At 36.4% G+C, this 15,447-nt stretch overlaps 1 protein-coding gene across 2 annotated transcripts in view; it reads left to right on the top strand.

Moving 5' to 3' along the window:
- Window positions 1–15,447, top strand: part of LOC150082151 (proton-coupled zinc antiporter SLC30A1-like) — a 145,162-nt gene that overhangs the window by 87,802 nt on the left and 41,913 nt on the right. For both annotated transcript variants that reach the window (XM_090380013.1, XM_090380014.1), the window contains exon 6: window positions 7,700–7,743. In XM_090380013.1, the coding sequence (XP_090236139.1) occupies window positions 7,700–7,743 (44 nt within the window). The remainder of the gene's footprint in view (window positions 1–7,699; window positions 7,744–15,447) is intronic.

The raw sequence follows: 15,447 nt of genomic DNA on the forward strand, positions 1-15,447 counted from the left end.
CAGGCTGCTAGGGCAGGTCATGGGGTTTTATCAATGATATATAGGAATTTTGCTAGCAGGGGGAAGGAGGTGATTGTCCCTCTGTATAAGGCAATGGTCAGGCCACGCCTTGAGTACTGCGTACAGGTCTGGAGGCCTCATTTTAGGAAGGATGTAGATTTACTTGAGCGTGTACAGAGAAGGCCAACAAGATTGGTGAGGGGAATGAAGGGATCCTCCTCTTACCAAGAGAGGCTTAAGTTCTGCAAATTGCAGTGGCTGGAGACTAGGCACCTGCGCGGTGATCTGATTGAGGTGTATAAGGCCTTGAATGGGTTGAGCACGCTGAATTCTGATGGGATCCTTCCACTTGTTCAGATTACGAACCTAAGGGGTCATAAATTCAAATTAAGAAAAGACAGATGTTGAATAGATGTGCGGAAATTTGCCTTTAGCCAGCGGGTGGTTAATTGCTGGAACAAATTTCCATCTGTCATGGAAGTTGATAGGTTAAATAAATTTAAGCAGGAACTGGACAGGCATTTGGAGGGAATGGTGTGATTTTTTTGGCTGATGCTGCATAAGCTCATACACTTGCTTTCTTGCATCACATGCCACTACTACTACTACTACTGAGGGGGAATAAATTCAAATTGAGGAAAGACTGTTGTAGAATAGATATGCAGAAATTTGCCTTTAGACAGCAGGTGGTTGATTGCTGGAATAAACTTTCAACTGTCGTGGAAGTTGATAGCTTAAATATATACAAGGAGGAACTGGACAAACTTTTAGAGTGAATGGGTGTGTGAAATGTTTTTTTTTTTTCTTTTTTCTTTTTTGCTGATGCTACATAAGCTTGCTTTTTTGCATCATATGCTTCTACTATTACTACTGTCAGTTGTGACCTCATCTTGGAAAAAGTATTAAGTTTGTGGATGGAGGACCAGTCACAGAGAAGAGTATTCCTTAATGGAACAATGAGTAAAAGTTTCTTGAAAGAAGGATGCTTTGCTGTATTCAAGTTAAATACTAATTTGATTTAATTTAGATAATTTACATTTAATTTTAAACCATATGGTCCTTGAGGTTGTCACAGACATTCTCTCAGATATGCCAGACAAGCTGTACTTGCTTCCTCGAAGTCTAAAATGCTGATGGAACTGATATTCAGGTGACACTCAAGTCAGGTGGACCCAATTTCGGCAAAGTCCAGTCGGCCCGTGACAGCCAAATCCTCTGCTTGCACCTTCATAATGGTGGGACTGTTAATAATCCTGGGTATAACTCCCATGCACAAGCACACTGTGGGTGACCACCCAGGTGTGAACCAATGTAAGCAGGGGTAAAGGTTGGCGTCCACACCACATGGAGTAATGCCGCCCCTCTGTGTTACCAGGTAATACTAGGTGATAGATGACTCTCATCAACCAGTGCAATACTACCACTTTGCTTATTGGAAGCTTGAAATGGTGGAACCCATGCTTAGTCTTCAGAGCTTAGTTCCAGTCAAACCTTCCCCATCTCTTCCATCGTGCAGTATGACTGATGTCTTTTGAGGTTATGATGAACATCATGGTGAGATCCAAACTTTGTTACATTTCAAGGGTACAACTCTAAAACGCTGTTCGCAGGCCCGCCGCTAGTTAGTACACCGGGCTGAACCTATTGGTAACTCTCTAGGAGGCTTCTGGATCAGCTAGTGTATAATCTTGCTACCTCTCCTCTGCCAGATAGTGACTGGAAGGAGTCCAAGTGGTGTGTATGTGAGGGGCATTGTCGAGGCCACGTTATGTCAAGGATCTCGGTATATTCTTACCATGTGTACACCCTATCCAAAAATTTCATTACTTCACACAGCATGTCTCCCCCCCCCTTTTCTTACTATTGAATGCACCATGAATTTTCAAACTAATAAAGTTAGCTTATCTGCGAAAAGATCTAAACTTCCCAAACACTTCCTAGTCCATTTCACAAATATACGTGGTCTCAGTTCTGTTCTCAACGACGTCCATTTCCACTTGCAATATGCCAAACACCATGTACTTTTTCTGACAGGATCTCAGTTATTTGTTGATTCAACCACTGCTCATCTCAGTTGCCCAAATTATTCACTGTATGATTCCTTTCTTCTCAAAGGTGGTACTTGTGCATATGTCCGTTCCAATATTCCGTCAGAGACTTGGTAATTTGGAATCTCCTCTTTTCGATCTTCTCTGACTTAAAATCTCTCTACCTCATTCTGTCAAATTCATCTGTTGTCTCTATCGTTCTCCCAACACTTGAAGCTCTTGAATTCCTCTCCTTGCAACTTGACTTTCTCCAGTTCAACTTTCCTAACGGTGTGGTAATTTTCCTTGGTGATTTTAATGTTTACAACTCCAGCTGGCTTCCATTCTCTAGTCACACAGACCCAGATGGTCGAGATGCTAAGGCTTTTGCAATTACTAATGACCGCGCACACATTGTTCATTTACCTACCAGAATACGGATATTCCTAACCATACAGCCAACACACTTGATCTTTTTCTCACAGACAACCCTTCTAAGTACACAGTCGAAGTGAGTGGTCCTTTAGGCACCTCAGATCACAACTTGGTGATTGACTCTTCTCCAATGTCTCTTCTCATGGCTATTCCCAACCTCATGTTGTTTCGCATTACAAGAATGCGAAATGGGATGACCTGCCAGATTTCTTTTCTTCTTTTCCTTGGTCGGATTACTGTTTCAAAATTTCTGATGTCAATGTTTGCTCGGATCATGTCAGTGAAATTATTCTCATAGTAATGGAATCCTTTATTCTACACTCCACTTTAAAATCTCATCCTTTATCTAAACCTTGGTTTTCCAATAAATGTGCTAAGGCTGTTCGAGAGAAGAATGTTGCATACCATATTTGGCTTGTTTCCAATTCTTCAGTTTCATTTTCTACCTACACCAAAGCTCGCAACAATTGTAAAGCAGTTATTAATCAGTCCAACTAGAATTTGAACAGGCTAAGAGTAGAAAATTTGCTTCTTGCCCTAATGGTAGCCGAGCATTCTGGTCTCTTGCCAAAACTATTGGCCGTGACTTTTGCGCATCTCTGCTCCCACCTCTGTGAAAACCAGATGGTTCTATTGTAACTTCAGCCAAGGATAAAGCTGACCTGCTAGCATCCCATTTTTCTTCCAACTTGTGTATTAATGATCTTGGTAAAACACCTCCCACCATTCCCAACACGCTCGATTCAATGACTCATGTGGTCTTCCGTCAATAGGATGTCAGAAGGATTTTGATGAATCTTGGTGTTAAAGTTCGAGGTCCTGATGGTATTTCTCCACTTGTTCTCAAAACTTGTGGTCCTGAACTTACTCCTGTTCTTTGCCGCCTTTGTCCACTTTCTTATTCCAAAGTGTTTTTCCTTCTGCTTGGAAATTTGCTCATATCCAGCCAGTTCCTAAAAAGTTTGACAAATCCCTCCCATCCAATTATTGTCCCATTGCAATTACTTCTACTCTTTCTAAAGTCAAGGAGAAATCAATTATCTGCCAACTCTTCAACTACCTAGAATCCTTCTGTCTGATCAATGATCATCAGTGTCGATCCACTGGTGATATTCTGGCTTACATTACCAATTTATGTACAGATTCAATGGGAAAAGTTCGGTGAAACATAAGCAATTTCTCTTGACATCTCAAAGGCTTTCGATCGTGTTTGGCATAAAGGTCTTCTAAACAAGCTTCCATCTTATGGTTTGCCAACTGTTTTTAGTAATTGGTTATCCAGTTTTCTCTCTGACTGCTCACCGAGGGTAATGGTAGATGGCTCTCTGTCTTCTGACTTCTCCACTAATGCTGGTGTCCCCCAAGGTTCAGTTCTTTCCCCTGCTCTTTTCCTCTTGTATATTAATGACCTTCTTTCATTGACCGAAATCCTATCCATAGTTTTAATGACAATAGCAAATTGCATTCCACTTTCCAGTTTGAGAAATCTTGCCCTGCTCAAACAGGTTCAACTTCTTGAATATCTACTACCAATTCCATAAATGCTGATCTCCAGGTAATTCTCCAGTTGGGCAAAGACAACTTAGTTGATTTCAATCCTTCTAAAACTCAGTCCTGTCTTATATCTTGCAAAAAGGTTTCTTCTGCTCCTATGCTTATCTTTGGTGACACTCCAGTTTCTAGGCAAGATGATATATCACTTTTGGGGATTACCCTGACTTCTAATCTCTCTTGGCACAAGCACATTATAAATTTTGCTTCTGCTGCATCTAAAAAACTTTTTTCTCTTTTGCTCTCGGCATTACTTTTCTTCTTAACAGCTGTTCACTCTGTACAAATTGCAAATCCACCCTACCATGGAATATTGTTCCGACATCTGTGGCGGTACCCCCAAAACCTCTCTCAGGCTTCTAGATTCCATTCAGAAGATGGCAGCTAGGTTCATTAATGACTCATCTCTAACATAGTCTCTCCACTCGCTGTCTCATAGACATACTGTTCTTCTGAATTGGCTTCTATAATTCCCACTCTCTCTTTCAAAACAGTCCGAACATGTGCCGCCACCAGCCAACATCCATTTACTGACGACTTCAAACTCACAGAACCAACTTTTCATCTTCCTCAAGTATTCATTCAACTGCCATTTTCTGGAACACCCTTCCTTCACATGTATTTCCCGAAAATTACAGTCTACAGCAGCTCAAGTCTAATGTCAACAAATATCTTATTTTGTCTTCTCAACCTCCAACCCAAGCACGGTACTAAGTACTATAGATTCTAATACCTCTCATGTTTGGGGTGTTCATAAAAAAAAAAAAAAAAAAAATGTTAATTTTAAAATTGCCCTCTTTAGCAACTATATCAGAGTAAAGGTGTCTGTATGAGCACTTATTCTAAGACAAGGGTTCAGAGGTCAAACCCATGTTTGTTTACTGTCCTTTAATGCTTGTGCATTGAAATGGTTTGATAATGATTATTGATTCTTGTACAATTATCTTTATAATGTCAGGTTAGTAGGGAATTGGCATTAGCTGACTATGAAGTACTCCACTTTTTTACTAAATTGCTTGACTATGAAGTTGCAAAAAAAATTTTTCTTACTTCTTAACGTAATTGAGCCGAGAGTTGAACAAGCCAGGAAAGAGGATATCAACTAGAAGAAACTTCTTGAAGCAGGCAGGAATTTCATGGTCAAAACCATGTTAGTTTATTGCTCCCTTAATCCTTGTGCATTGAAAGGGAAAAAATAATCAACAATTGCTGTTATTTTGGAGAACTAACACAAAGGCTTGAATTGCTTTCTTGCTATTTATGAACCATTAAGGTTGCTTCTGCAGGTAAAGATCCTATATTTATATCTACAGAAGCAAAATCTGGATTTTAGGGTTCCCCCATCCTTGGTAACGTACAAGAGCATCCATAGACAATCTGATATATTGATCTGCTTATATATTGAATTCTGGTTAAATACTGATTTGATTTAATTCAGATAATTTAGGTATTGAAATGCTACTCTCAAGCCAGGAAAGAGGATATCAACTAGAAGAAACTTCTTGAAGCAGGCAGGAATTTCATGGTCAAAACCATGTTAGTTTATTGCTCCCTTAATCCTTGTGCATTGAAAGGGAAAAAATAATCAACAATTGCTGTTATTTTGGAGAACTAACACAAAGGCTTGAATTGCTTTCTTGCTATTTATGAACAATTAAGGTTGCTTCTGCAGGTAAAGATCCTATATTTATATCTACAGAAGCAAAATCCGGATTTTAGGGTTCCCCCATCCTTGGTAACGTACAAGAGCATCCATAAACAATCTGATATATTTGATCTGCATATATATTGAATTCTGGTTAAATACTGATTTGATTTAATTCAGATAATTTAGGTATTGAAATGCTACTCTTACCACCAAATGTGACAAGCAGCCACTAGACCAAGGAGTGATGGTGACATTTAAGTTTCACAAGAGATATACTTTCTCTTGTGGCTTGAATATTATGGAATTGATCCTTGTACAACAATCAGAAAGCAAACAGATTTTAACAGTAAATTGCATCACTGACATTAAAGAATCACTGGAACAAATAATACCTTGTACCCTCTGCTTGTTGGAGAAAAGTGTGAATGGATGCAGACTTTCAAGGTTTCCCCACTGTTACTGAAGAAGTCAATGGTATTTGCCAGATGGCCAAAGGTGCCTCCGTAGCCAGGTGGGAAGGAGCAGCAGTGCGTAGCACAACGCTTCTTGATTAGACCGGGGTTCGAGCCCGTCACCACCAAATATTGTGGACGCGGAAAGGTCAGGGAATGACCACCGCATATCCCCGGAGCAATATGGCCTTAGTTGCTAATGCTCCTAAAAACCAAAATAATAACAACAACAATAACAACAACCAGATGGCCAAAGAAATTGGTGGAGAGGGAATTGAGGATCTCAAGGCTGAAGAGATTGAGAAACTCAATGAATCACATATGGAGGAGCCAACAGAGCTAGAACTGGAACAGCCCATAAAGTTGAGCGATAGTTAAACCTCAGGTTATTGCCCAGTTCAGATGATAGCTTCAAACCATGCTGAATCTCTGCAAGAGTATCTAAAAATTCCTAGAGAAACCAATGTAATCTGGTATTACTAGGTTCTTTCAAAAGTCAGAAGCTGTACCTCCTCTAGCATCACTATTCCAGAAGTTTTCCTTGGATGAACTGCGACCTGGACACATTATTTGAATACAGGTTAAGGTTCATCAAGAAAAAAATTCTGAAATATCAGTGCCATAGGATACAGCTATATTTGTAATATTGCAAATTCTTGGTATATTCTTAGTTTATTAGCTAGTACTTTGTATAGCAAGTATAAAGATTTTGTCACTTCTGGTAGCATTTCTGGAGCTGCTGTTTTTTTTCTGATGTGACATTCTGATCTCCAAAATGTCACAAAATCTTTGGCCTTCAGCACAGATTTTAATTTGAGAATAATAAGAAATCATGGAGAACTAGACCTCAAGAAACAGAGATTGAAGGACCACAGCCATTTTGTTCTTGGCTAAAAAATTATCACAAGTCTACTTGAATATCAAGAGCATATTGATGTGTTTTCTGACCTCTAGGATCATGCATGAAGAATTTGTTCCACTGAACTGGACTCTTAGTCAGCAAATTTATAAAGAAGTTCTAGAGTGGCTACTGGAATATGCTACAAATATGTCTGAAAAAAATGGCATGCTGGAGGCTGGTTACATCAACCAGTCACAGCAGTGTTTCTGCTCATGCTAGTCTAAACAAGTGGCAGTTCTGACAAGAGTGATATGGTTGTGTTTTTTAGATCCTTTTGATTCCTCCCTCCTATGTTCTTCTCAAAACTAAAGTTTTGGATTCAGAGGTTAAAGGTTTCATATTCCAGAGAGTGAGTAAAATTTTCAGGGTGTAGCAAAGGAAATCACATAAGAAGGGTGTTGACAATGCTTCCAATGGTGGCAGAATCGTTGGATTCTATCAAGCCTCGTCAGAACGTTTGGGGTGAAAATATGGAATACCCAATAAATGAAAATTAATATAGCCTGTGAACTTTTTTTATTACACCTTATATAGTAGCATTTTAAATTTTTTACTATTAATGTTAGTTAGTTCAGTCAGTTTAATTTTTTTTTTTTTCCCTGTATATATTCATAGAAAATTCTTTTCCTCTATAATTTTGTATAGTATAAACAGCAGCATTTTATGATTTATTTATTTTTTACAGTATTGTGATGGTAATCCTTATCATGAAATCAACTTGGCCACTGTGTAAGTAGCAATTAATTTATTATTATTATTATTATTTAATAACTGTATTTCTGCTAATGCTGTTATTTCTGTTGATATTCTTTTCTAATAGAATAATTTTGTCTTGGTTTTCTTTTTTTAAGACTAGCAGGAATAGCGAGTTGTGTTTCAGGCTTGTATTTTACTTATTTTGATTAGTTAAAAGAACATAAGAATAAACAATACAGAAGAGAAACAGTGTTTTTAATTGCATGCAGTGTTTCAAAGATGATTATGCATCATCATCCTCAGAAGTAACTGATCTAAGGATGATCATTGTTAATATTGGCCATATAATGCAAGGAAACCAGAATTTTGCTGAACCACACAGGCAGAGCCCATATGTTTTTATCTTTACATAGGTACCCGTGCAGATGGCTTCTTTGGAATTATTTCAAGCAGTCGGCCTCAACTACCTATAAAGCTAACTTATTCCATTGGTTAACAACTTTCTCACTAAAGGAAAATTTTTACAACCCAATTATTACTGGCTGTAGACTTGTTCTTTATTGTTCTAACATTATTGAATGCCCTCACTTTCATTTATTTTATTATACATTTGCAGATCTTACTTCATTCTGATCCCTTTTAAGAAACCTAATTGTCTTTTGACAGTACAATATATGTGTTGAAGGTTCAAAAAAAGCTAATTTGCATGTTGTGTGAGTTGCAAAACCCAGAGTTTTTCACTGGGAAAAGCCTTAACCCTGTGCCCGAGATCAGCTAACCATTCCTTCTTGAAGAAGCCTTAAAAAATCCTCCAGTCATGGACCTCTCCAGACAAGTAGTAAGTGGAGGAATACCATACCCACTCAGCTGTAACATGATAAACATTAATGATAAAAATTTATCTGATGAAGAAATTTAATACAAAACTTATATTAAAATTCAATCAAGAAACTGAAAATTGCCCTTAAATGTTGTAAAGACATCAGTTTGTAAAAAATTACTTTTGGTCTACATTGAAGCAAGGGGCAAAAGCAAAATGGCAATTCCAGCTGGGTGAATTGAAGGGCGTGCCATTCACTCACAAGAAGGCAGTTGAAACTATATAAATTTCCCACAAAATATTAAACATAGGTGAATAATTTGAAATGCAATAGTACAAACTATGCAATATTTGGAGAAAAATTATGTGCTGTGTTCTGCTGTGCCATCCAAAAAGTTCACATGAAGATGGGTAATGAAATTTGTCTGTGTATTAAGCCAATTTGGAGGCTTAAAAAAAGATGAAATAGAAGAGTTCTTTAATAGCTTAGAAAGAGTATAGAAACTGACAAATAAAAAAAAATAGTAGAAGATTTCATTTAAAATAATAGTTATGCAGATATTTCAGGAAAATTTGGAGAGAAAGACTAAACCTTTATGTAATGATAAAAGGCTACTAGAATTCTGTGCATACCATGCACCTTTAATTACAAACACAATATTTCAGCATAAAGATAGCTACAGATTTACATAGAGGGAAAATAATAAAAACAAGAAAAGTACAATTGAATATATTGTTATAGTAAAGGATCTTAAACAACTAGTTGAAGTTCAAGGGTATATAGATGATTTGAGATTAGAAATGACCATAAGCGATAAGATATATAAAAGTGTTAAAACAGACAGAAATAAAAATGTTCGCAGAGTTGACAATTATTACATATAAAAACTTTCTTGTTTAAAAGTTAAATGGCATTCCTGATGCTAACATGACTTTAAAATGGCAAAAATTTAAGAGCACTTTGATGGAAGCTACAAATATAATGACAGCAAATTTGAAACATCATGAAGGACTGAAGAAGGATAAAAAGGCAGTTAGAGAAAATAAAATGATTTATAATGTGAAGAGAATTTTTAGTGAATAAAACTAATAAATCCTTATTGGAATATAAAGACAAGTTAGGCACAGTATGCAGCATGTTACATTTCAAATGAGTTAGATTTTAAGCTAATTGATTTTTTCTTTTACTGTTATTAATAAAATTAAAAGAAAATAATGAATTGTCTTGTTACCAATTAATAGCTAATTGATTAACCAATAATATATAAAAGTTATTGTTTACACTTCACTACATGTACCTCGCAATTTAATATTCACTCCTTGTTTTGTAATACTTTGTCATCAATAGAGCATGAAATGCAACATGTCTTTCATGTGCTGTTGAAATCATTTGATTTCATATTTCTGCAGTGATTAATAATACAATAAGCAAATAGTAATAATTCATGGAGTACATATGTAATAAACCGAGAGGAAAATAATGAGCTTCTCAAAGAGCAACTGTTATGCTTGAACTGAGAACATTTTGTTTCTGTGCATCCACTGTAATAATTATTCATTACTCCATCATTACACAGAACCAAATATAATATTTAGTGCTTGCTTCAGCTACAAATATATGGATAGCCTGCGTGGTGTATATGGGGAGGGGGGGAGAAGGAAATAATTGCCAGATTTTTGTTTGTCCTTTGTTAATGAAATTTGGGATGGCAGGACAAATCTTTCTAAAAGTCTCAAACATAAAATTTCATCAAAATCCATCCACTGGGAGTCAGGATATTACATATGGATGGATGGACAGACAAACAAACAAACAGATGGACTGACTGACGTGATGGAGATAATAGGTGCTTATGCATAAATGTGCAAACATCCTAAAAAAAGAGCAAAAGAGAAAGATATGGTTCAAAGAAGATTTAAGAGGAATCTTAAGGAAAGGTGTGGAAAACACAGGAAGCTGAAAATATCAGAACAGAGGAATAATTATAACTAACATACGTAAAGGAAAAATCATGTTTAACAAATCTGGTTAGTTATTTTGAGAGGGGCACTCATGAGCTGGATTTAGGGAATAATTTTGACATTGTTTATTTAGATTTCAACAAAGCATTTGACTTAGTCCCGCATAAGTGGTTACTTTATAAGTTGGAACAGGTAGGAATCACAGGGAAAATCTTTAGATGGATAGCAGGATGGCTTCTGGGCAGAAGGCAGAGGGTTGTGATAAATCGTTATTTCCCAGATTGGATTGATGTTAGAAGTAGGGTTCCCCAAGGATCAGTATTAGGAGGACCACTGTTTTTGATTTTCATGAATGACATTGATGAAGGGATACAGGCGTGATGTCTAAATTTGTAGATGGGAAGATTGGTAGAGTAGTTAATGATCACTGCCAAGCAGAGCTGAGGACAAAATTTTAACACTTATAAATGATTCTAGAACTAGGGGCCATAAATGGGGAGATGTTTAGACTGGATTTACAGGAAGTTTAATTTTAGTCTGCAAGTTATAAACTACTGGAATAAGTTACCTACATGGGTGTGGTAGAGGCTGACAGTTCGGGGAAATTCAATGGGCAGCTGGATAGTTACCTGTGGGAAATACATAGGTTGTGTATTTCCTTTTCTTTTATTATTTATTTTACTCTTTTTTTTTTTTTTTTTTTTTTTTTGCTGATGCAAGCATAAGTCTTGGGCTTCCTAGCACCATATGGCCAATACTAATAGTAGTAGTAGAGGCCTTTGATACAAGAAAGCAAGCATATGAAAAAAAAAAAACAAAAAAAAAACAATTTCACACATCCATTCCCTCTAAAAGTTTGTCCAGTTCCTCTTTGAATTTATTTACGCTATCAACTTCCATAATGACAGATGGAAGTTTGTTCCAGCAATCAACTACCTGCTGACTAAAGGCAAATTTCTGCACATCTATTCTACAACTGTCTTTCCTCAATTTGAATTTATTCCCCCCTCAGGTTTGTAATCTGAGCAAATGGAAGAATCCCATCAGAATTCAGTGTGCTTAACCCATTCAAGGCCTTGTACACCTCAGTCAGATAACCTCACAGGTGCCTAGTCTCCAGCCACTGCAATATGCAGAATTTAAGTTGTTCTTGGTAAGAGCAACCCTTTGTTCCCCTCACCAATCTCATAGCCCTGCTCTGAATGTGTTCTGATAGCTCCTCATTTTTACTGAAATGAGGCCTCCAGACCTGTATACAGTATTCAAGGTGTGGCCTCGCCATTGCCTGATACAAGGGGATAATCACATCCTTATCCCTGCTTGCAAAATTTCTGAATATCATTGACAAGCCCCATTACCTGCTCTAGCAGCCTGCTCAGAAAGTTCTTATCTGACTGCACAATTACTCCCGCGTCTTTTTAATTTTCTACCACCCTAAGTGCAGTACCACACAGTTGGTACGTTTCTCTGGAATTACTTCTACCCATATGCAGTATGGGTATTCTACCCAAATGTCAATCATTTGTCAATGTTAAGCTTCAGTTGCCACTTCTCAGCCCAAATAATACTAATACTAACATAATCAAAAGTGATAAAGGCAAAGTTAAAACAAAAGAGAATGCTATTTAGAAGTATGGTAAACAAAGGAACTGACGACATCATTTAAATAGCAGAAATTTTGATACTATCACTGTTATTATAGTAAAAAAGATTATGGAAAATATCAACCATGAAAAGGCAGCAGAGTAGATAAAATTATATCTAAAACTGAAAGGTGGGAGTGAAAACAGTGTTGCAGTGGTCTCATTATCCAGAGGTCATTTTTCCAGAACAAGGCATTAATTATACCGACAAGGAAAAAAGAAAGAAGGAAAATTAAGCAAAATGTTGCAGTTGAGGAACCTCACTCTGTAGTGAAAGGGTGAAGTTCCTAGGATTGTTAAATTCCTTAGAGAAGAAGTATCTTCAGTAAGGAATTTATCACACTACACTTTGAGAAGAAGATTAAATGTATTATTGAGTATAATGAAAAGTTATGGGAACATAACAAGAACCAGTATTTAGGATTTGTTGATTTCAAAAGGCATACAACAAAATACCTTAAAATCTGCTCTTTCAAATTTTAGATGAATTTAGCATCAAAGATAATCTCTTAATGGAAATAAAAAGTTTGTTTAAAAATGACAAAGAATAAGAAACACAACCTTTAGGGAGAAAGTGGAATAAGAAAGATTACAAGAAAAGATTGAGAGGATAGATTGAGATGGTTTCAGCAAGTAAAGAGAATGGAGGATAGTGGACTGCCAAAGAGGATACTAGAAATGTGAATGGAGGGTAAAAGACCAAGAGGAATGCCAAGAAGAAGATGGTAAGAGTGATGTGGAGAGAACAAGAATTAGCTGGGAGGAGCTGGAGAAAATGGAGAAAACTTGTTTCCTTATTGACTTAACAAGATGCTGGAATGACAATGGATAAGTAAGTATAAAAATGGAAAATTTTTATATTTGCCATTTTTATACATATAAAAATGACAATGGATAAGTAAGTATAAAAATGGCAAATGTAGAGTGAGTGAACTATTCTGCACCTTATTTCCACTTATTTTTATGGACCATTTAATGACAGAATGTAAGCTATTAGCAAAGTTTAGTGTTGGAGATGTAAAAATTGGATTACCATTTTATGTACAGTTTATATTATAATGTTAAATATTAGCTTTAAAAGTTATTCAAGAATCTCTGATTAAATTCGATAGGTTGTAGTGAATTTGACATGTTTCAGGATTTCAGAAGTTTCAAAAGTTGTGAGATTCACGAAAAATTTTATTTAGACTAAATAACCAAAAAGGAACAGGTTTTTTTTTTTTTTTTTATATATGAAGATGAAAATTAGGTATGGAAATAAATAATAGCATAGCACAAACACAAAGGCCAGTTAAAGAAATTCATTAGGCTCCTTGGAATGAGAGTTTTAAGGATGGAAAAGATGGAAGTAATAGCAAGACTTTTTAAAAATTAGAAAATTACTGTGATATACAAATGGAGAAATAAGAAAAAATACTTGGTAACAAATATCCAATCAAAGGAAAGAGAAGCAAACTTAAAGATGGTATGGACATATAGTAAGAACGAGAGAAGGGATGTTACCTAAATAGATATCTAAGCAAAAGCAAGCATTAGTGGAAAGAGGGCTAGGGCTAAAGATCTAACAGGAACAGGATAACATGAGGTGTAATAGTGAATGAAGGCTGATAATTCCAGAATGACCGATTGTACTGCCATACTACATACATAATAATTACATGTATATCATTATGCACATACATAATGATACATAAAGATTAGCAAATGGATTTTCATAGAGAAAATTTTATTGCTAAAATAGGTAATTTTATGAAAAACAGCATTAATATCCTATGAAATTGATTAATTAGTTTACTGAATGTTAAATGAAATTTAAGTTTACTGAATGTTAAATAATTACAGGAATAACCAATACCCTAACCAACATTTAATAACTTACACTCGCTGACTAAACTAAAATACTACTCTGCATTTTGAAAACAATTCATTGTTTTCAATTCATTTTTCTCAGAAAAGGGTGTTTCTGAATCACTATCTAATGCTGATTTCAAAAATGACTTCTGTTTGTTTCCGTCACATCAGGTTTCTTCAAAAATTCAAAAGAAAATTTGATTTTTCACAAATTTTATTAATTTGGCATAATTTGTGCACTGAAATTATAACAAAATGCCACTTTTACCAGACTTTTATATTTAAATGCATTTTACCATTAAAAAGAGTAATCTAGTAAAAAAAATCCACTAAACACTCATGTCTCATTTTAAAAACTGACCTGTGATAGGTCAAATTTTTGTTTTTTGATTTTCTTGCAGATTCTGCTACTTTACAGTCCCTCTTCAACGTCCAGCAATAATCAGCCATCATGTTGACCTTCTACCTCCCTGGTACCTCATCTTCATGTCTTTAATATCCTGGTAAAATCTCTTACCCTGTTCTTCACCAACACTTCCTAGATTTTCTAGAAAGTAGGCAATGTAGTAGTAGTAGTAGTAGTAGTAGTAGTAGTAGTAGTGGCATGTGATTGCAAGAAAGCAAATGTATGAGCTTATGCAGCATCAGCCAAAAAAAAAAAAAAAATCACACCATTCCCTCCAAATGCCTGTCCAGTTCCTCCTTAAATTTATTCAACCTATCAACTTCCACAACGACAGATGGAAGTTTGTTCCAGCAATTAACCACCCGCTGGCTAAAGGCAAATTTCCGCACATCTATTCTACATCTGTTCTTTCTTAATTTGAATTTATGCCCCCTTAGGTTCGTAATCTGAAGAAATGGAAGGATCCCGCATGCTCATGCTCAACCCATTCAAGGCCTTATACACCTCAATCACATTACCGTGCAGGTGCCTAGTCTCCAGCCACTGCAATTTGCAGAATTTAAGCCTCTCTTGGTAAGAGGATCCCTTCATTCCCCTCACCAATCTTGTTGCCCTTCTCTGTACACGCTCAAGTAAATCTACATCCTTCCTAAAATGAGGCCTCCAGACCTGTACGCAGTACTCAAGGCGTGGCCTGACCATTGCCTTATACAGAGGGACAATCACCTCCTTTTCCTTGCTAGCAAAATTCCTATATATCATTGACAAAACCCCATGACCTGCCCTGGCAGCCTGTCTGCATTGCTCAGAAAACTTTATATCTGCCTGCACAATTACTCCCAGGTCTTTTTCATTTTCTACCACCTTAAGTGTAGTACCACACAGTTGGTACGTTTCTCTGGGGTTACTTCTACCCATATGCAGTACTTTGCATTTGTCAAGGTTAAACTTCAGTTGCCACTTCTTAGCCCATCTGCCCAAATTATCCAGATCCTGTTGCAGTAGCACACTGCCATTACTGTCATTAACAACCCTGCCAACCTTTGTATCATCTG

This window comes from Mastigoproctus giganteus, chromosome 8 (genome assembly GCF_048544385.1).
Source record: "Mastigoproctus giganteus isolate SK-2022 chromosome 8, ASM4854438v1, whole genome shotgun sequence".
Classification (NCBI taxonomy): Eukaryota; Metazoa; Arthropoda; class Arachnida; order Uropygi; family Thelyphonidae; genus Mastigoproctus; species Mastigoproctus giganteus.